Genomic DNA, 20,756 nt, shown 5'->3' with positions numbered 1-20,756 from the left:
CCAGACCCAGGGGTCTGTTCGGAAGTTGGCAGTAAGTACCCCTCACACCCACCAGGCACCTGGGCAGCGCACAGCCGCGGCCCACCCTCTGGCCTGCGCGAGTGGAGCATGTGTGGGTGACAAGGGCCGGGTCAGACAAACTATCCTCACGTTTGAGTTTCTCGATTTCCTTACGAGGCTTGCTTTCTGGAGACTGGCCCGCATCATTTGCATCCCCCTGAATTTTCACCCGACTTCCCGAGTGAGGCCTGAGCAGCTGCAACCTCTGGCCACTTGTAAGCGAACATCCTGACTTGGGACCCGTGCGTTTGCCGGTGTCTGTCAAGAATGGTCAGAGGCGCCACCTGAGAAATGCATCTCACTTGCCTCATTTTCAGGACCCCTCACCACAAAAATCTGTAAGAGATTTTCAGTTTATTGACTCAAAACTCAACGGCACATTGCTTTGAACAACATTTTATAGATCATCTGATGTTTCGTGAAGTCAGGTGGAGCGGACTGGGCCTCCTCTGTCACCAGACCGGGGTCTCGCCGGGGTCTGGAGCCGGTGCTGATCAAGCTGGTGCCTCGCTCTGGAAGTGGGTTTGCTGCATCACGGCTCACGCAGGTCTCCGGGGTCCCTTCTCCCTGAAAGGCCCCCCCCCCCAGCCGGTGCGTCTGCAGGGGTGGCAGCCAGGGTGGGGAGCAGGCGGCAGAGGGAGGCGGGGCCGCCGGTGCGGCCACAGTCAACACCAGACTTCCTGCCTTTGAGCTGGACTTGAACTGCTCTTTTCTGGGAATGTCGTAAGCGTGGGGCGAGTACGTAGATGACCTCTTTCTAGGACTCCCGTCTTTAGCCAGAAAGAGTTTAAGATTTAATATATGGATTTATTTAAAAATATAAATATGGAAAAATAAATAACTTTAAAGACTAGAGTGAATGCCCCTAGGTTTTTTTCCACATTCAAAGCCTATGTTTTTCAGGAGTGATCGTGGCCCTCTAACAGAGATGGGAATGTGGTTGGCGCCGGCCTCGGCTGGCAAGGCGCTGCCGCCCTACACATCCAGCTGTTGCTCAGGCCGGGAAACGCACTACTCACGTTAACGCTGTTTGTAGCTGGTCACACAAAAGCAAATGGTCTCAAGTCACCAAAAACCAGGAGAGGAAATGGCTTCGTGGCTGGAAGGGCGAGGCTAGCTGCGCGAGGCCGGAGGCGGCCCCCAGACAGGCCAGGCCTCCCCCCCCGCCCCTGCCCCAGGCCTGGTTCAGCAGGACCGGGGCTCTCCGCTCGGAAGTCGCTGCCTGTGGCCTGACCAGCCGGGCCTCAGCTCGGTCCTCACACGCACTGGTGGGACCGAAGCTCCCAGCCACCTCACCCTGAGCTCCCCTGTTCAGTAGCCGGCCCCCTGGACTCAGACGGGGAAGGGCATCTCCTGGTCTGCATTTGAGGGGCTGCTGGAGCGCCGCCAGCGTCGGCTCTGGGCGCGCAAAGGAGGACACCAGGAGCATGTGCGCCTGCCGGCCGGGGACCGCCGGCATGCCGGGCCTGCCTGGGGAGGGTGCGGCTGGCTTCCTTCCAGACGGGACACTGGTGCCTCAGTACCGCCTTGCTGGCCGCCTGTTGGGTTCTTGGTGACAAAGTGTGTCGGCCTCGAGAGGTAGTTCGCCAGCGTCCCAGAAAGATTCCGAGGCGGCAGCCTCTTCCGTCTTCTCCAGGGGGCCTGTGGCCAAATAACGCCCCTGCTGTGGGTGGCGAACGTCCGTGGGCCTGCCTCCTCAAGAGACCGTACAGACGGCGCTGGAATGCTGGTCCTTCGGGGCCTGCTGCTGCTGCTGCTGCTGCTGCTGCTGCTGCTGAATTTCTTTGGAAATTCGTCTTTTAATTCCTATTAAGTATAGGTCGCGGTCAAACTTGCCAGCAGCCAGGGGGATGCTGTGGAAGAAAGGGATGTCAGGAGGGCGCTGGCGACTTCCGTAGCCTCCTGGGAGGCTGTCTCGGACACCTGTGCCCTCCAGGCCGCTGGGCCCCGCCAGGCACCGGAGCGGAGCCGCGGCGAGTGCACGGAGCTCCCTGGGGCCCCTGCCGGGCCCGTCACACATCAGGAAGAGACCAAACTGGCCTGGGGCGCGGCCGCCCCGACGGCAGCTGGAGGTCAGGACGCGAGACAACGGCAGGCACCCGGGGGCAGGGATGCTGCCCCCCAACCCCCCGTGGGCAGGAGCCCCCCCCCCGCCCCCCGCCCCCCCCGCGGCCCCAGGGCGAGGACATGCGAGGAGGGTACTGACTTGTCTCTCCCCGGCCTCACTCTGACCCGGAACAGACCGTACACGGGGCGGTGGTCAGACGTCTTGATGCCAGGGCAGGAGGAGTACTTGACAGGACAGATGTCACCCTTGTGGCGGCTCCTGTACATGACCCGATCCTGCAGAAAAGATCCTGCGTGCAGCTCTGATGCCGCGTGGTTTGCAGGGCTTGGCCCGCGTGCCCGTCACCTCGACCATGGTTGAGCAGAGTCCCCGTGCCCAACCCCACCTGCTAGAGCCTGTCCCCAGAGTGCCTCACCCATGCCCCCTGCGCTGGCGGGTGTCTGGGCCCCAGACAGGGGCCAGGCTGTGCGGCAGCCGCAGAGGCCGAGCCTGGAGCCCCCGGGTCTGGTGTGCGCCGCTACCTCCGTCCGTGCCGCAGGCGGCTCGATTCTGTGACAGCCTGGGGGCCGGTGGACTAGCCTTCAGAAGGGCCCTTGTCGGAGGGCACAGCCCCCAGCCCCAGGTCCCAGAGATGCGGTCACTAGCCCGGCACGGGTGCCACATCGGGTGCCCGCCTGCGGCTCGTGGGTGCTGCTGTCACACCGGCCTTGGCCCTTAGCCTGTGGTTCTGAAGCGTGGGCGGGCCCAGAGCCGGGCTGCAGGGACGGGCCATGCACCCGGGGCGCTCACCGTGTAGGAGGGGGTCCTTTGCTTGGACGTGGTGTCGTAGGAGTCCTTCCCAATGTCAAACTTGTACGATGGAAGGAAATGGATGTCCGGCTCCTGGAAGCCCTTGAAGATGGACCCTGGAACGGTCACAGGCCCTACCTCTCGTCAGTCCCGCGGACTGCGCCTCCTTGGGGGTGGGGGAGTCCACACCCCCTCCCCAGGACCTCACCTTTCTTCATCTCCTGGGTGAGCTGGTCATGCTGAAGCAGGGCAGACGCCTTCTCCCCCAGCTCCTGCTTCAGGATGGCCTCCACGGCCACGCGCCCTCCATTCAGACGGAAATTGAAGTCTCCAAACCAGAACACCCCATCGAACCGTGTGGTGACGTCCGCTAGCCAAAACGGGAAAGTGCGTGAGCCCGGCCTCCTGGTGCTGGTCTCACCCCGGCGACTGACGGGTTTGGTCTGTGTCCCCGCTCCGGCAGCCTCGGGCAAGGACGGCCCAGGCACAGCCCTGGCCGTGGGGGTTGTGCCCCGCGGCTTCCTGGGTCAACATGTGGGTTCACATTCGCCGTGGGGTATCTTCATTTCAAACAGCAACAGATATCGGGGGACAGCGTGGGTGCCCTCAGGCTCCCAGGAGCCCACGCCACCCACGCTCACCGCCTCCGCCAGGGCCCGTGGGGGCAGGGAGGCAGCCACGGCGAGGACCCGGACCCAGGTGGCAAGGCCAGGCTCTGGCTGGAGGCACAGCTGCCCAGTGGGTCCCGGCTGGTGAGGAGCCCAGCACCAGGCCTCGTTCAGGGCACCTGCGTTCCCATGGGCTACTAACTTTCCAGATTTTTCCAACCTTGATTCTCAGAAGCTCTCCAAGTTTATTTTAGGTGAACTACCCAGAGCACAAGGCCGGGGCACGTTGCCGGGGCTCACCGGCGTCGGAGCGGTAGGGGCTGGTGTCGGGCACGCTCTTGGGCAGGGCCAGGCCCTGGATGGTTCTGCTGTAGTCCAGCAGCCGCTCTCTCACCTTCCCGTCTCCGGCTGTAAGAACAGAGCGCGGGGGCCGCTCCAGCGGGGCTTCTGGACCCGGAGGACAGCAGTGTCGTCCCGCCCCCCGCCCCAGGTGCTAACCCCCAGTGTCCCCCTCAGGTGTCCCCGGCGCGGGCCCGGCGGGAGGGCACCGGCACAGAAGGCGCTCCCGGCAGGCATGGGGGCCATGTCCTAACGCCTGGGACTTACAGGTGAAGTGAGACGTGATGAAGAGGAAGGAGGTGCCGAAGAAGGTGAAGCTGACGCCCAGGGCCCCCTTGGTCTTGATGTGAGACACGATGCGCGTGGTCACCGTGGAGCTCTCCACCTCTGGGGGGGGGAGGGGTGCAGGGCTGATGCGGCTGCCCCCGCGCGCACCCTGTCCACCTGCCCTCTCGGGGGCCGGGTGAGCGTCCCTGGGCGTTGGCGCAAAGCGGAGCAGCCCGCCTACCTGAGCAGAACCAGATGAGGTCCCTGCGGATGAGCACGGACATGTAGAGCGCCCCGTGGGCCGTGGAGTACAGCGTCACGTAGCGGGGGCCGAGCGTCTCCTGCAGGCGCACCTCCCACTCCCGCCTGCAGTGGGGGGGGGCGGGGGGGGCCGGGACAGCCTGGGAAGGGGCTGGAGCCTCCCAGCCCCGCCCCCCCCTCCCCCACAGCCCAGAGGGCCCTGCCTCCTGGCTCCTGCCTGCGGGAAGGGGACAGGCCAGCAAGCCGCGGCCACAGTGCTGGTCCCAGGCCCTGGCTCTCCCGCTACCTCACGAAGGCTCCAGGTCCCTGGGGAGCCCAGCCCCTTCTGCTTCCCCTGGGTCGGGGGTGCCCGCAGACCTAGGACCCCCTTCAGGGGTCGGGCTCGGGGGCCTGGCGTCCCCCAGCGAGACAGAATGTTCTAGATCAGCTGCGTGTCCACAAGAACTCAAGCTCATCGACTCCAAGTTCTTTGCGCCCCCAACAGAGAAGCGGTTCTCCTGCCACCTGGGCCTCGCCCTACGTGGGCGGACGCAGGGCAGGCGTGCCCCCTACCTGTCGGAACAGCCCTCCTGCACCCCGACGACGTACAGGTCCTGGGCGTAGTCGGCCTCGGCGGGCAGCAGGAGCTCGTCCAGGTTTGGGGGCAGCTCCTGCAGGGAAGCAGCGCCTGGTGAGGGGCCCCTGCGGGGCACAGACCCCAGCCTCTCCCGAAGGGCCCTGGCAGGCCGCCCTCCGCCCCGGTTGGTCACCACCATGCCCGTGTCTGCGCCCCTCCCTCACCAAGGGGCCCCCCGGCCCCAGATGCACTCTGGGTGGGGAGGTGGTGCGGCCCAGCCGGGGGCTGCGGTCCCGAGGGCCGGACAAGGGCACTGCCCCACTGAGGGGCGGCATGGCCCCCGGCGGGCACGAGCGCCACCAGCCCGGGCACCTGTCAGAGCAGGGCTCCTGGTCACTCAGCCAAACCTCGTCCCGCCGGAGGCCCTGCCTGGTTTCCTCCCCGGCGCCTGCGCCCCCAGGGTCCGCCCGGGCTCCGCTGCGCGGAGGGCAGGGCCTCCCGTGCTGTCGCCAAGAACGCCGTGGCGCACGTGGGCAGCAGGAAGCACTCGAGACCCCATCGTGGCGACCCCCTCGCGCGAGCACCACCACAGTGCAGGACGTGCACACCCGGCCCCCAGGAATGAGAGCTCCCCACGCGCGGGGGATGCAGACCGTCCGCCCTGCGCGCAGGGCGCCCCAGCTGAACCCGCAGTGGGGCATGGGCGGTGGGGAGGCTGTGCACTGCCCCCTCCTCCTAAAGCTGCTGTGAACCTGAAGCTATTCTAAACACGTGCGTGTGCAAGAAAACCGCATTTCCCCCCATCGGGCAGCGGGGAGGTGGAGGAGGCAGGGATGCTCCGGACAAACGCCCAGGCAGGCGGCGTGCGGCTCACAGGCCGCGGGGGAGGCGGGGGGGGCGGGGGGGGGGGCCCTTACCTTCTGGCCCTGCATGTTCCACGTGGCCACGAAGACGGCCAGGCTGCGGTCCGGGAAGTACCGGGCCAGCTCGTCCGCCCCCATCAGGGCCCCGCTCGCCAGCAGACTCCCCTCCAGGTAGCTCCTGCGGAGACAGGGCAGCCTGCAGTCGAGGGCCGGGGCAGGCGGGCGCGGGGACACACCTCCCGGGCACGCTGCCGGCCCCAGGCCCCCCGCAGCACGGAACCCGTCTTCGGGAGGCTGTCCCAGAGCTGGGGCTCCCGGGGATCCCCCGCGGGTGAGCACCAGCCTCTTGGAAGCCCCATTGTTCACAAGTCTATAAACACCAGCACGTGTTCAACGTTTCTGTCGCCTCCTGAGACGAAGGACTTGAGGATGATTTCCGGGCTCTTATGCTGGGGCCCTTACGGCTCGGCTTTGGGCTGTGAGCAGGGCCCTGCGCCAGGGGCTCGCCTCCATCTCGGCGTGGTCCCGGCGGCCCCAACAGCCACAGGGGGCACGTCCACCCTCACGGCAACGACAGGCTCTATTTCAAGAGTTGAACGGCACGGTGGGGAGGTGTAGTGAGAGCGCCCTGGCCATGAAGTGCCGACGAGGAGCAGCTCTCCCTTGGGGAGGTGGGTGCGGCCCAGCCCCAGCCCCACCCCCGGGCCCCTCGCAGGGGCGCCTGGGTGTCCTCTCTCTCGCTGCTACGTCCGCATTTCTTCCAGCTGTCTGGGAGTCCTCCTTCCAGAACCTTCTTCCCACCCAACTCAAGATCATTCAGGCGGCCCCCAGAATTAGCACCCAGGTGACGGCCGCACCCATGTTTGGCCATTTTGTCCCCTGGGTCTTCTAGTGCTGCTCTCTGCTGCAGACACTGGTCGCTCCCCCCCACCTTTTCCGGCCATCCAGCCGCTGCGGAAGCTGGTCACTGGCCCCCGTGCATGCCCTTGCCCAGGGGGCTCTGCCGTCTCCTGAATGGTGGTCATATTGGAGGCTGGTTAGATTCCACTCCCATTTCCTGCCAGACGAACCCCAGTAAGCAATGTGGGTCCTGGCCCCACTCCAGTGACCCCAAGATCAGTCCGCCAGAGCCTCCCTCGTCGTCAGCCATCGCCCTGATGGCCGTGTGCAAATGACGGCTTGTAGGGCGCCCTTTCCGGCCCCCGGGTGCGCTGGTTAGTCCTTCCAAGCCCTCTCCTTGTTTCCCAGCGGGCAGGGCCGTCCCAGTCCCGTCTGTCAGGGGCGAACGGAGGCTGAGGGCGTTCTGTGACGTGCCAAGGCCCGGCAGCCGGGCGCTGCAGTGCGGGACAGGGCGCACCAGGCCGCAGATGGGGTGGGCTCGGAACGCCGGGGTGCTCCGCCTGCCCCCACTGCACCCCTCCAGGCTGCCTGGCACCCTGACCCCACCTGCCTCCACCTCTGGGCACAGGGAGAGCCTCTCACCTATGGCCGTGCTGTTCAGGGCCCGCCACCGCCACTGCGGCTCAGCGCTGCTATTCACCAGGGTCCTTAAGAACCCGGCCCAGGGGCGCTTGGGGGGCTCAGTTGGGTGTCCGACTCCGGCTCAGGTCATGATCTCACGGTTCGTGCGTTCGAGCCCCATGTCGGGCTCTGCTGACAGCTCAGAGCCTGGAGCCTGTTTCAGATTCTGTGTCTCCCTCGCTCTCTGACCCTCCCCTGCTCACGTGGTCTCTCTCTCTCAGAAATAAAACATTAAAAAAAAAAAAAAAAAAGAACCTAGCCCAGTGCAGCTGTTCAGCAGAGAGACACCTAGTGCGATCCAAGCTCCCGAGGACTCTTCATTCTTCCTCGCTAAGAAAACCTTACTCCTTAGTCTTGCCGACAGGACCCCGCTCCTTTGAAGGACGCCCCGTCAAGAGCAAGGCTCCCGAGCCACGGTGACCACTGGAACCAGAATGTAGCTCTCACACGAGCGCAGGCCTTGCAGCACAGGACTTCAGTCCCGCCCAGAGGGAGGCTCCGGCTGGCTGCCCGCACTGTGTCAAGAAGCGCCATCACGCGGGTCACACGCGCAGCCGGGCACCGGGAGACGGGCACCCTCAAGACGCCCCCACCCGCCCTGCCCAAGGGCGTGGTGGCCTCTGGCCCAGCCCCATCTGCAGGGTGACCGTAAGGCTGCCGTCCCAGGGGCGCTGTGCTCTGACCCCCTCCCAGGTCTGCAGCCGGATGCCACATTCAGCTGCTTCCGTGGCCCGTGAGCCCCACGTGCCACACCGTCCATGGCACCCGGCCTGTCCAGCCCGGGCTGCGCTCTGACTTTGGCCAGGCTCCCTGTTTGTGGACAGCCTACGAGCTAAGGACCATTTTCACATTTTCAAAAGGGGGGAAAAAACCCTATTATTTTGTGACGTGGACAACTTACACAGAATTCCAATTTCGTGTCCCTGAACAAAGTGCTACTGACACACGGCTGTGGCTGTGGGTGCCCACGTGGCCTATGTTCCTCCGCTACAACAGCAGAGGCCAGCACGACCGCAGAACGGGGACACTTGCAGAAAAAGTGCCGACACCTGTCGTAGAACTCGCTGGGAACAGGGACCTGAGGCGGCAGAACCAGGGTGAGGGATCCCCATCCCCCACAACCTGTTGGCCGCTTGCCTGAAAACGCTGAACTGGGGACCCCTTTTTGAGACGTGGTTGTCATTTTATGTTCCCCGCGTGTCCGCCGCACACGGGGCGGGGACGCTGGGAACACGCTAAGGCGGCTCGCCGTCCGCCAGAAAGCAAGCTGCAGCGACTCCGGCCTGTACCGCCGGGCTCCCCGACCCTCTGAACCTTCGAGTGGGCCCTTATTTGGCAACGGCCAGCGGCCCACGAGAGAGACGCAGACGCGGAGCAGAACCGTGTGAGGACGGCGGCAGAGGCTGGAGGGCGGGGCGAGGGGGGACGCGAACACCCTTCCGTGGTTAGCAAGCTGCTTCCTGACGCCACGGTGAAGGCCACGGCTGATCCCCGGCCCCGGCGGCCCTACCTGCTGCGGACGTCCTTGGCGCGGATGGGGGCCAGGAGGCTGAACGGGGACTTGGCATCACAGGCCAGGGGGCTCGGGGGCCGGCCGGGGCCCAGGCTGCTGTGGGCCCGGAACAGCCTGCCCTGCAGGCGCGACTTGCCGGCGGAGCTCGCGGTGCGCAGGGAGTCGGGGGCCACCTTCTGGTCCGGGGCGGGCAGCCTGCCGGTGCTCCCGGCCGAGCCCCCGCCCCGGTGCAGGAGGTCCAGGGAGGTGCCGATCATGCCGGAGATACAGTGACCCCAGGAGGAGGGACTCCCTCCCGCGCTGCCCTGGGCCCTGCGGGTCGTGGGGATCTCCTGCAAGGAGGTGCTCAGGCAGGGCGGGGAGCCGGTGTGCGCGGGCGACCGGGGGGTCTCGGCCTGCAGGGAGCCCCTGGAGGGGCTGGTCCCGCTGCGCGTGGCCAGGTCCTCGTGGCTGGCTCGAAAGCGCCGCCGCCTCCACGCCTTCTCGTCCAGCGACAGAGCTCGCTCCAGCCTGGGCCTCGCGGGTGGCTTTGGGGTGAAGGGTTTCGCCTTAGCTTGCGGGTCCTCATTGCTGACAGCCGCTGGAAGGTTCAGAGGGAGGACGGGGCTCTTCTCGGGGCCCTGACAGTCGCCGGTAGGCAGGGACCCCGGGTGGGGTACGAGGTCTTTGCCCGGGTTTGGAAGCTCTCCCTTCAGCATTCTGCCTTCGGGCCCCAGATGCCCCTGGGGGGTGGGCTGCGGGGGGGCTGCGTCTGAATGCCCCAGGCACTTGGATGGCATAGTCCAGCGGCCAGCTCTAAAGGGTGACGGCAGCCCAGCCGACCCAGGAGAGGGCTCCTGCTGGGGCTGCCGGTGAAGCCCAGGGTCAGGGACGCGTGGTCAGATGTGGCCCGGCAGGCCCAGGGGAGAGAAGGCGCGGCGGCTCCCCTTCAGGCCCGGGGTGGTCCAGCAGGCGCAGGGCCCGTTGCTGCATGACGGGGAACCCTGAGGTCCCGGAGTCCCCGGGAGGAGCCTGGAGGAAAACGGGCTGTTATCCTCCCAAAGCCATGGCCCGACGTGCGCGTCGTGGTGCGACCGGACCGCTCTGCTGCAGGGCCACGGGGGGACGGGGCGGGGGGGGGGAGGGGGAGGCAGGCCAGCAGGAGCTAAGGAAGAACGAGCATCTACACTGCTGCTTCCTCCTGGGAGGTGGGGTGAAGTTTGGCCCCTCTGAGGGCGGGAAGCCACCATACACCATACTGCGCGGGGGAGGGGGGTGTGCTGTTCCTCCGTGGGGTGCTGGAGACACGACCCACACAGAATTGCAGCCGCAAGGTCAAGGCCAGTTCACAGGTCCAGCCTCAGATGGCAGTCCCTGGGCCCTCGCTCACCTGCGTGGCCACCCCATCGCTCAGCGGGCAGACCCCGCGGGGACAGAAGCCCCTCCGCAGGCCTGCGGCTCGGCCGCCACAGCCAAAGGCTGACTCAGGACTTGCAAGCCGGCGCCGCGGGCGCGGCGACTGCCGCGGGGTCCCCAGGGCAACGACAGCCGCGCAGCCTGACCCCGCCCCCGCTTCCCGCCTGGGGTCGTCCCTGCGCCTCAACCCCGCGCTCTGGACCCGCGCTCCCGCCTGGGGGTCACCTCGCCCGAGGTTGCCCAGTGCCCCAGACTCGCGTCGGAGGCCCTGCCCAGGATTGCCCCAAGCTCCGGACCCGCGCCCCCGCCCGAGGTTGCCTGGTGCCCCAGACTCGCGACGGAGGCTCTGCCCAGTTTGACCCGCGCCCCGGCCCGAGGGCCACCCCGCCCGAGGGCGCCCTGCGCCCTCGCCTAGGTGTCTCTCGCGCCCCGGACCCGAGTTGGAGGCCCTGCCCAGGGGTCACCCCGCGCCCTGGACCCACGTCCCCGCCCAGAGGTCACTCCACCAGAGGCCGCCCCGCACCCCCGGCCCAGGTGTAGCCCCGCGCCCACCTCTCGGCGCCGCCTGCTCCCCCGGCCGGCGGGTCCGGCGGCCGCTCCCCGGCAACGGGCGCACAGGGCGTCCCGGGCGCGGTCCCCGCAGCGGCCCCTGGCGGCCGGAGGACCCAGCGCGCACGCGCGCGCGAACCCGGAGACCCCTCTCCAGCCGCGGCTTCCTGGGCCCTGCGGCCGCACCGGCCCCGCCCCGCCCAATGGACGCGCCTCACTTGCTGCCCTGGGAGGAGGGGCTTCCCGCCAGGCCCACCCCCACCCAAGACAGAGGAGCCCCTCCGGCCGTACCTGCCGCCTTGTGGCCCTGATGGTGACCCACCAACAAAAGGAAACAAGTGACAGAGCCCTGCGAGCGCAAAATACTTTACTTATCAATTTGCAGTGTAACAATTTGCATTTAGGAAAAATAGCAGCTCCCGCCTGTCCTGGGAGGGAGCTTCTTGAATCAAAAGTCGCTGGCAGTCCACGCGGGCAATGGTGGGCAGGCCGGGCAGAGGGCGTCGGCGGGGGGCTCTGGTCCCAGGGCCCCCACTGCCCCTGGCAGCCAGGCCCCACCTGTCTCCAAGTGACAAGAACAAACGCATCCAGGTGTGCCCGTGGGTGACACGTGGGAAAACGCTCCGCACCCTTCCTCTGGGGCCCAGTGAGCCGCGGGGAAACTCCACATTCACACCATTTCCGCACTTAGATTTACGACACCCAACTATGTCCCCAGCAGAACCTACAGAAGTTATTTCCTAATGATTCTTATAAATATTTAATTTTTTTTCTGTAGTCTCTTCAGACTTAACAAGAATGTGAATAATTCTAAGAACAGTCGATGAAGCCTTAAAGCTTGGAGCTCCGGGGGGGGGGTGGGGTTGGGGTCTCCCTCTGTGGGCTCAGCCCGCCACCCACTGAAGATCCCGGTGGGGGAGGGGGGGCGGAGGGAGACACGGAGGCAGAAGGCTCAGAGTCCGAGCGCGTGTCAACTCTGCACTGTGAGGACCGGTCATGAGAAAGTACATCGACTGTTTCACAAAGAGCGTGCCAATCCAGAAGTTTCTGTGAGGAGTCGTCTAACTAGGCTACTCCCATACTAAGAAAACCCAAATGGAATCCGTCACCGGCAGGTTTAGGCTTGGTGGGGTAGGCGGGCAGGTCCACGTGGAACACGGCCCTGGGGGACCCCTTCCCAGACGCAGAGGGAAGTGACGTTGGAAACATCTTTGCCACCAGACAAAACGCACTTCAGTGACCGGGCCTCCCTGGAAAGCTTGACCGGGTCCACGTTTCCTTGAGGCGTTTTTTTGCAGTGCCCCCACCCCAGGGGGCTCTCCCAGGCCGGGGTGCGCTCTCCCCTGGGCGTCCTGAAGGACCAGCGGCAGGGGGCGGGGGGGGGGGGCGGCAGAGCATGGTTAGGTTTCCCAGACACCCCGTTACCGAAGAGCGGTGCCCTCGTTCTCGTGCAGCGAAGGCGGCTCCGGCCTCACCCGGTGCAGCGTTCCTGAGCGACTAAGGATGTGCTGCCCTTAAGTCACTGTCAGGTGAGAGATGGGGCCAAAGACCCCCTCTGTTCGCCCAGCACCGGAAAGGCAGCGTGGGCCAAACCCCGGCAACGCTTTGGAGACAGGTGGTGAAGAAGGAAGTGCGAGCACAGTCACGCGGAGTCACCGCTGTGCCCATGTGGGGACACAAGGGAGGTGCAGGCGATCAGTCCGTCTGACTTCCCAGGAGAGCAGAATTCGAAGGTTCTAGATGCTACTGCAGGACAGGGACCCTTCTAGCTCAACGCCGGGTACTTCCTCTGGCCAATCCTCCCCATCCTTGAGCCCCCCGAGGCAGCAGAGGTCTGGAAAGACAAGGAAGAGGGTGGACCTCCACACGCCAGCCTCCGAGGCCGTGGGGACTCCGGTCCGCGGGCCCGTTTCCCCCGACAGAACAGGCGGGCTGCACGCGTCCTCTGCAAGCCCTGACAACGGACCGAGTTGGGACCAGGTCTAGACATTCGCTTTGAAGGCCTCTGCCGTTTGGTCGGGTGCTGAGAAGGGAGGTGGCCCCTGCAGCAGAGCACCCGAGGAGGGCGGCGGCCCAGGCTGCCACGGCAGGGATGCGGGGCGGGGGGGAGGGGGGAGCACCCAGGGACAGGCGGCGGCCCAGACTGCCACGGCAGGGATGCGGGGCGGGGGGGAGTGGGCGGCGGCCGGACCAGGCATTTACTTGGGCTGAAGTGAGCCATCAAAACCTCTCGGAAAGCGAGACGGTGGTGACGGAAGGAGAGGCACCACCTGGTCCCCAAGCGGAAAAGCAGCTGCACAGCCAGGCGGGAGCCTGGGGGGCAGGGCAGGGGGCCGAGAGGCGGCCTCGTCTGCGGACATGTCGAAGCAGAGGGCGGCAGGCTGGTGAGAGCCCGGCTGACAGTGGGCAGGCCCGGCCACCCCAGCCGTGAGGACACCCAGGGTCAGGTGAGGTTTGACATTCTGAATGCAGAGACAGCCCCTTTCCCAACCCCCTCCCCCCACCCCCCTACTCAGCTCCCCCCAAGCCAGCAGCCAGTCTGTACCCTACAGGCATGAGACTGAAGAGGAGGAGCGAGAGGCGGAGAGAAACAGAACGTTCAGGAGCATTCTCCCGCTGCGGCCATGGGCTGCCCGGTGAAGGGGCCCAAGGCTGGCACGGCAGAGGGGAGGCGGGCCCAGAGCGAGGCGGGCCGGAGACGGCAGGGCACTCACCTGTGCAAACTGAGCGGGGCTGTAGAAGGGCACGGAGGCCCCGGGGGCGCCCCCTGCAGCGGCGTGGTCACTGGGAGCCTGAGAAGCACAGAGAGCCCGTCTCAACATGGCGACAGCACACAGCGGCGCGTCTCCCTTGTGAGCAGACGCCGCTGCCGAGTAACCCCCATGGCACTTCTAAGGAAGCCACAGAAGCAGCTCGAAGACACTCGTTCTGACACTGGATTTCACTACCGAGCGGGTCACGGGGAAAAGGTGCACGTTAGAGCAGCATGCAGAGCACAGTGCTTCAGGGAGCAGGACGCGCGACGGCAGGCAGTGCCCGGCCCCGGGGCGCCCCGAGTGCCACCCGGAAGCGGTTAGTAGGTATTTCTGACCCCCTCAGACCTAGAGCGTCCAACTATAGGACCCAGTGTTTTAATAAGTAAAGTCCCGTGCAGCCTCCGTGGAGGCAACGGGAAAGCTTCGTCGTGCGAGCCTCACAGCAGATGAAGTCTTCCTGCGTCGCCCTGCCCGCCCGCCGAGGACAGCCTCGCTGCCTCGCTCCGCCCGCCCGCCCAGGGACGCCCTGCGCTTGACCAGAAACTGGAACTTCTCTGGCCCCCGGCGGGCTTCTGAAACCCTCACATGCGGTGAGGCGACACCCAAGGCCCGCCGTTTGGCAAAAACAATCCGGAAAGAATACAATCGCAAAAAAGTCCGTCGTTCACCAGGAACGTTTTGGGGTCGGCTGGGTCACCAGTGTAAGCGGACGGCTCAAGAGCGCCTCCGAGGACACCGCGAGAAAGGAACACTGCATCCCGTGGCGAGCGGAGGGCGGGCGGGGAGGCGGCGGGCTGTGTTAGTGACAGGGCGGGACACAGGCCAGCACAGCGCTCTCAAAGGGACAACAAAGGCGACCCAGTTCAACTCGGGCTCAGTGAGAACCGCCAGCCACAGGTACCTGGTAAAGGTGCTGGCTTACTTCACGTGATAGTGAACTCAGTGAGCTACAGCTCGAAAGCTACGAGACAGCAAGAACACACACACACCACAGACGAGTGAGAGGTCGGCATGCTGCTGCCCCGCGCGGCCGCGTCCACCCCGGAGCTGCGTGGGGCCGTTCCATCAACGCGGGCCAGCCGGGACACAGACCGTCAGCTGCAACCTCCTCCGTTAACAGGCAGGGTTTTACTTTACTTTAATTAACAAAAAAGTTTACACTTATTTACTTACTTTGAGAGAAAGAGCAGGGAGGGGCGGAGGGAGACGGAGTGAGAATCTCAAGCAGGTGCTGTCAGCACAGAGCCCGACAGCTCAGAGCCTGGAGCTGCTTTGGATTCTGTGCCTCCCTCTGCCCCTCCTCCGCTCACACTCTGTCTCTGTCTCTCTCTCAAAAATAAATAAGAAACATGAAAACATCTTTTACGAAACCACCGTCAGTCTGGGGGGAGGGGCCTACCCTCGCGCTGCGGGAGAAGAGCGAGCGTGGCACTACTGTGCCGAGGGGGCCTGGGCCGCGGGCGCTCGAGCCCTGCTCTGTGCGCGGCTCCCGCACAACCGCGCAGACACAGTCACCGCTGCGCCGCGGGACCCCAGACACGCCTTCTAAGCGCCAGGGAGCTGCTGCGTTGCCTCTTCCTACTCAACGTTCTCACTTAAAAGGATGAAGCCACTTGGACGGTACGAACGGGTGAGGTCCTCAGCCCAGCTTCCGGGCAGGTACCGAGGGGTGGGAGCGGCTTACCTCTCCTCCCTGGGAGCCGTCCTGGTGGGTGGGTGGGAGTTCAGGGCCAGGGAGGGACGCTGGTGAGCCCAACACCTGCGAGAGAAAGAAGAAAGGCCGCAGCCCTCAGTCCTGTGAGGCCCCCGCCCCAGCCCCGGCCCAGGAGCCCCACTCGGAGCATGTGCCCCGCTGAGCAGCCGCGGGGCTCACGACAGCCCATCTCTGGGGAACTCAGACCATGCGCCCCTTGATGACTTTGTGTGTGGGTGTCCTGTCACCTTGTTTCACAGAACAGCAAACAGAAGCTTTGAGAAGTTACGTGACCCTTTAAGCATTAAGCAGCGAGGGGCGCCTGGGGGGCTCAGGCGGTTAAGCATCCGACTTCGGCTCAGGTCATGATCTCACAGGTCATGGGTTCGAGCTCCGTGTGGGGCTCTGTGCTGACAGCTCAGAGCCTGGAGCTGCTTCAGATTCTGTGGCTCCCTCTCTCACTGACCCTTTTCTGCTCATGCTGTCTCTCTCTCTCAGAAATAAAACATTTTAAAAAATTATTTTCTTAAATCTCTTTAAGACTGTGAGTTCAGGAAGCCAAAGATACCGGACCACATGCACCACGTGGTCACGATCCATATCTCGGGGACAGCGCTCAGGGGAAAGACTTCCATGGAAACAGTCTTCTCCGGGGCGCGACGGGAATGACACAAAGGGCAGGTTGACTTTCCGGGGGAGGGGGTGAGGGGCGAATGCTCCCTGTCCCTCCTCCCATCCCCGAGGCACCGCTTGCCTGGGGGCTCATGCGGGGGCTCACCTGGGGCTCCGAGGCAGGCTCTGGATTGACCGGTCCCCCCGCGGGGGCCTGCCCTTCCCTGCCGGCCCCCTCTGCAGGCAGGCCTTCCTCTGCGTCTGTGAAGGGGACAGAGTGGGAGGCTGTCATTCCACCCATGACACTGCTGGGGTTTCATGCAGAACCACCCCAGGGGAAGGGGTCCCCACAGTGCACTTGTGGGGACACGGAGAGGGCTCCATGAACAAGCACGGATGGACCCCAGGCTCTCTGCACATCAGCTGGTCATTCTTCTTAAAGGGAGACTAAGGCCACGGGCCCTCAGAAAGAAGGTACAAGGTCAGGAGGTCCCGTGCCACCTACCTGTGTTTGGTCCGAACAAGTGGGTAGGAATCGGCATCGGGGCAAGAGGAGCAAAAAACTCCGCAGGGGCAAGAGCCGGTTCACTCCGCTGGGGCCCCCCCGGGTTTAACACGTCCACGTAGCGCGCTCGGGCTCCAGCTGCACCGGGGCAAGCGGTGAACACAGGTCAGCGCACCCGCTGCCCCGGGCCCCACCTTCCCAGGACGCGGACGCGGCTCCCCCCACAGCGCAGGCGCAGCGCTGGCTTCTATGGGGGGAGGGGCATCTCACAGCCCGAGTTCACGTGCACTGCGCTGCCGCCGCTAGTACCGCAGGGTCTCTGAGCAGGGCCCTGGGGTCTAGACACAGGCATCTCTCTGGGGACTCACCCTCTGACACCGTGTCCCGCCTGCACACACACCCACGGTCCCTACACCCTGCCGTTTGGGGGCAACAAACACGTTGTCAAAGTCTAACCTCTGCCTTGACTCTGTTACCTGCTTTCCGGGAAAACATGTTCACAGAGGCTCTGGGGGGACCTCCGGGACCGGGGGGCCCAGCCTGCGCGGCGTTGGGGAGGGAGGTCGGCGGTGGCGGCGGAGCCTTCTTCTGCGGAGGGAAAGCGCTTTAGAGACCTGCGAGGTCACCAGGCACGGACAGATGCCTCCCAGGCGCCCACGGCCACACTGTGGGGATCCCAGCTCACCTCCTCCTCGGGCTCATTTACATCCACCCATCGGTTCTTCTTTTCATCCCAGACGATCTGCCACCATCGGGAAAAACAGAGAGAGAGGTCAGGAGACTCGGCGGAACAGAACTGGAGTGTGGCTCCGCGTTGACGCCGCGCACCCAGGGGACGCCCGCCTGGGGTGTGCCGTGCGCACCACCGCTGCTGGCGACACCGTCGCATTGAGTCACCGCCGCCGGCAGCGCCCCATCCTACAGCACTCACCGATTTGTTCTTGTCGTCAGGCAGATAAGCTTCTGTCCTCTTCTTCCCGGGCAGCCAGCGAAATAGCCAGGATTCTCCGCTCTGCACACAGAAACAACCGCAGCGGCATGGAGGGTGCGGCGCTGGGTGCGGGGAGCCCCACGCGGAGGACCAGTCCTGGAGGGCCCTGGAGGGTCTGCTCACAGGAGGGGCGAGCGCTCGGAGCCACAGACGCAGGGGACAGGGGAGGGCGGGTCCGTGTGTAACGGGACAGAGTCCAGTCTGGGAAGACGGACACATTCTGGGGACAGATGGGGGGTGGATGCACGACAGCTTGAATGCGCCTGACACCCCTGAACTGTACCCTTAAAACACGGTTAAAACGGTAACTTCTACGTCATGTGTATCGTAGCACAATTTACAAACGTGAACAATGTGCCTTTTGGAGCTGTTCCTGTCTAAATGCCAACGGACGGCGGCCTCTGGCGGTCTCCCAGACTGAGCAGTGGCATGACAGCTGGGAAGTCCTGTGGGACCCGCTCGGAACAGTCCCCCCGGGTCCTCCGCTAGGAGAACTTAGGTGTCAGGGACACGGACTTTATTCTTCGAATCCTGTGCTTTGCTTCTTCTAGAACAAACAGAAACCGGGAAGGAGCAACGGCGGCCGCGTGTGCCCTCAAGCCTGTCACTCGGAGCTCTGCTGTGGAGAGCGGCACGGGTCTGCGCCCCTTCTCGCTGACGCATCACGTTGCAGCTCACAGTGCCTGCGCCTCTGCCTTACGCCGGGTTTCAGTAAGACACCAGCCGTTAAAAAAAACTGATAAACTGAACTATATTAAGAACCATGTACTACTTCAAAAAGTGGGGGAAGGGCACGTGCTGGGTCAGTTGGTGAACACATGACTCTTGGTCTCAGAGCTGTGAGTTCAAGCCCCACGTTGGGTGTGGAGACTACTTAAAAAATAAATAAATAAAAAACAAAAATACACCCACCCCCAAAAAGAACCATGCTCCTCATAAGCTAACTAGCACGAAGAGTAGAAAGCCGACCCAGAGTGTGGAAGAGGACGGGCCTCTTCCCAGGCTGGGGCTCCAAGAGAAAGGAGCGCTATCGCCAAAGGAAGACAGACCAGAACTGCTCATGTAACAACCCCACACGAACACAACGGCTGCGTCCATCACCGAGACGAAGGATAAATACAAGGGTGCACCTGCCCACAACCTATGCTCCTACACGAGGGCATCTAAAGGTCGGCCTCCCCTGTAAGAAGCCTCAGAGCAGCAGACACCAGCCACTGGTGACAGAGGTCAGAAGAGACCACCCTCTGGGGCTGCGCGGCGACAGGCCTTGAACACATGGGGCGGGCATGGGGGGCTGCGCTGCTCCAACCCCACTTGGGTCATACCCCTTTCGGGACACAGACGCACAAACGTTCATGAAGCTTCGTGCTTCATGTGCGCTTAGGACCCTTCCCAAACCGTGTGGCCCAACTGACAAAAGAATGATGGCCCAGGCCCGGTGGCCCCTGTCGTGCCGGAGCCGAGCCGCGTGCTACCTTCTTAGGCTCCTTGGCCTCTTTGCCAGCTGCCGGCGCAGACCTCTTCCCTTCGGGCGCGGACGTGAGAGGCGGCTGCAGGGCGCCGGAGCTGGCACGCTCCCATGCCGGAGGGACCTCGGAGTCCTGCGACGTCCTGGCGGAGCCCTGTCCCAAGGCAACGGGGGAGCAGGTTCACCCGGGGCACCTCCCCAAGGGCCTTTAGAACACCACCAAGGGGCCAGGTAACTCGGGCAGAGGGCAGAGTGAGCGGGGGCTGGGCTGGCTGCCCCACCCAGTGCCTGCAGTCAGCCAGCAAGTCTATCGGGGCACCCGCGGGAGTCGGAAGGGGGTTTGGGAGCTCAGGGGGCACTGCTGGGCTGCCAGGAAGGGAGGGGACTGGGCACAGCAGGCCAGGGGCGTTTTAAAAGACAGGCTTGTATTTTTTAGAAAATACTTATCGCTGATTGAAGACCCCATTTTCAAAACAGACCAACTGTCATTCTACACGAAAATAGATTATTCTTATGGCAGAACGCATAACAGAAGTTTAGATAATGCTGTGTGCCCGCAGAGGTCTGGTCTCTCTAAAGACGGCTGGAGGAGGCAGTGTGCAGAGAGCGTCCCTCCCCGTCCCCCCGCAACCCACTCAGACAAGAGCAAACAGAGGTGGTGTTTATACCGGACACGTCCGATAAAACGAAATCTCAATTTTAAGAAACCAGTGAGATTTTCAGGGATTCTACTGCAGAGAGCGAGATGCAGAGGGTGGGCAGGCTCTCCACTGCAAGCAGTTTCATTACAAACAGGCACTTCCTCGCCATAAGGTATCTGCATACCATCAGATGAGCCTTTTCCTCATTAACATTTCCCCCAACTCTTCATAGTGTAAGGAGCTAAATTATTTCAGAGAAACTTTTCTGCTGAAAAGCAATTTAAAGGATAATTTCCTAATCTTCACCATCATCTTTCTACTTAAGACAAGACTGACAAGTCTGGGCTCCTAATCGATGCAGTTTACAGAAACAAACAGCTTAAGAACAAAAAGCGGCAGAGTACCAGATGAGCAAACTTTCCGCCAAAACCGTCTTCTCTCCGCTCTGGAAGCGAGTTTCTCCCGAGCGCCTCCTGCACCATCAGCCCTGTCAAGGGAAGAGAGAGCCACGGTGGCAGCTTCGTGCGGGCCCTGGCCTCCACAGCACGGGCCTGAGTCCGAGACTGGAAATGGTTTCGTTTTCAAAGCCAGGTCTACACCGTGCGGTGCCCAAGTACACAGCATGGGAGCCACAGTGGAGCGCGGAGGAGGTCCTGGCCCGGGCGCACCTCAAGGCCGGCTCGCCACACCCGGGACACCCAGTTCCGTTCCGCGTCCTCACGAACAGCCGAGTCACGAAAGAAGCTAACATGAACATCAACTAGCCGTTCCACCTACAGCTTCCAGAACCCTTAGCAGGCAGGAGGCGATGCAACTTGTTTCGAGTACAAACGACCAACCACCTCCTTGGACACTGAACCCCATCGAGTGCTCTGGGGCCGGCATCGCGGCAGACCCACCTGGGTCCTGGCCTGCGGCCTCCTGGGGCAGGTGCTCGCTCTCCGGCAGAGACGGTGCGCTGGCGGGAAGGCCAGGTCCTGGGTACAGAGCTGCGGCGTCAGGCCCAGAGGCCTCTGGGAAACCAAGTGCAGACCCCAGGGGCCCACAGCCAGGCCCCAGCTCCAGGGGGCCCGGGGGTGGCGGCACCGGGAACAGCGGCACCCTGGCAGGGAGCGTCGGCGGAGCTGCAGAGAGCAAACAGCGGCCTGAGATCACCAGGCAAATGCCAGTCACTCGGAGACACAGACTGGCGGCTGGGAGACCGTTTATCTCACACGTCATTCTGCGCGGCCGCCTTTCTCTCGTTATGTGCAAGAGAACCGGCACCAAACCAGGAAGTGCCAGGGTGCGGGGGCCTCCGT

General features: G+C 63.9%; 2 protein-coding genes across 7 annotated transcripts in view; both read right to left on the bottom strand.

Moving 5' to 3' along the window:
* Positions 1-397: 397 nt before the first annotated feature.
* INPP5E (inositol polyphosphate-5-phosphatase E) lies at positions 398-10,850 on the bottom strand. 2 transcript variants are annotated; one of them, XM_039219673.1, is made up of 11 exons: positions 10,793-10,850; positions 8,843-9,856; positions 5,866-5,989; positions 4,945-5,042; positions 4,373-4,497; positions 4,132-4,251; positions 3,826-3,933; positions 3,126-3,287; positions 2,918-3,033; positions 2,267-2,403; positions 398-1,913 (listed from the first exon to the last, which is right to left on the bottom strand). In XM_039219673.1, the coding sequence occupies exons 2-11, from the start codon at positions 9,622-9,624 to the stop codon at positions 1,757-1,759; spliced, it is 1,929 nt and encodes a 642-aa protein (XP_039075604.1). In that variant the 5' UTR covers positions 9,625-9,856; positions 10,793-10,850; the 3' UTR covers positions 398-1,756. The 2 variants fall into 2 exon arrangements, with proteins under 2 accessions (XP_039075604.1, XP_039075605.1); XM_039219674.1 differs by having other exon boundaries at positions 2,309-2,403.
* A 289-nt stretch (positions 10,851-11,139) lies between these two features.
* SEC16A (SEC16 homolog A, endoplasmic reticulum export factor) overlaps positions 11,140-20,756 on the bottom strand; it is a 31,602-nt gene continuing 21,985 nt past the window's right edge. For 4 of the 5 annotated variants that reach the window (XM_039219622.1, XM_039219624.1, XM_039219626.1 and 1 more), the window contains 12 exons: positions 20,355-20,579; positions 19,860-19,942; positions 18,822-18,968; positions 17,287-17,367; positions 17,041-17,097; positions 16,832-16,943; positions 16,356-16,493; positions 16,017-16,111; positions 15,230-15,304; positions 14,447-14,506; positions 13,504-13,581; positions 11,140-12,623 (listed from right to left, as the gene is read on the bottom strand). In XM_039219622.1, the coding sequence (XP_039075553.1) occupies positions 12,555-12,623; positions 13,504-13,581; positions 14,447-14,506; positions 15,230-15,304; positions 16,017-16,111; positions 16,356-16,493; positions 16,832-16,943; positions 17,041-17,097; positions 17,287-17,367; positions 18,822-18,968; positions 19,860-19,942; positions 20,355-20,579 (1,220 nt within the window). In that variant the 3' untranslated portion in view covers positions 11,140-12,554. The remainder of the gene's footprint in view (positions 12,624-13,503; positions 13,582-14,446; positions 14,507-15,229; positions 15,305-16,016; positions 16,112-16,355; positions 16,494-16,831; positions 16,944-17,040; positions 17,098-17,286; positions 17,368-18,821; positions 18,969-19,859; positions 19,943-20,354; positions 20,580-20,756) is intronic. The other variant, XM_039219625.1, reaches the window with a different exon arrangement.

This window comes from Hyaena hyaena, unplaced genomic scaffold (assembly GCF_003009895.1).
Source record: "Hyaena hyaena isolate Hyena2069 unplaced genomic scaffold, ASM300989v1 scaffold_823, whole genome shotgun sequence".
NCBI classification, from domain to species: domain Eukaryota; kingdom Metazoa; phylum Chordata; class Mammalia; order Carnivora; family Hyaenidae; genus Hyaena; species Hyaena hyaena.
Note: the sequence above shows the minus strand (reverse complement) of the source record. Positions and strands in the feature narration are given on the sequence as shown.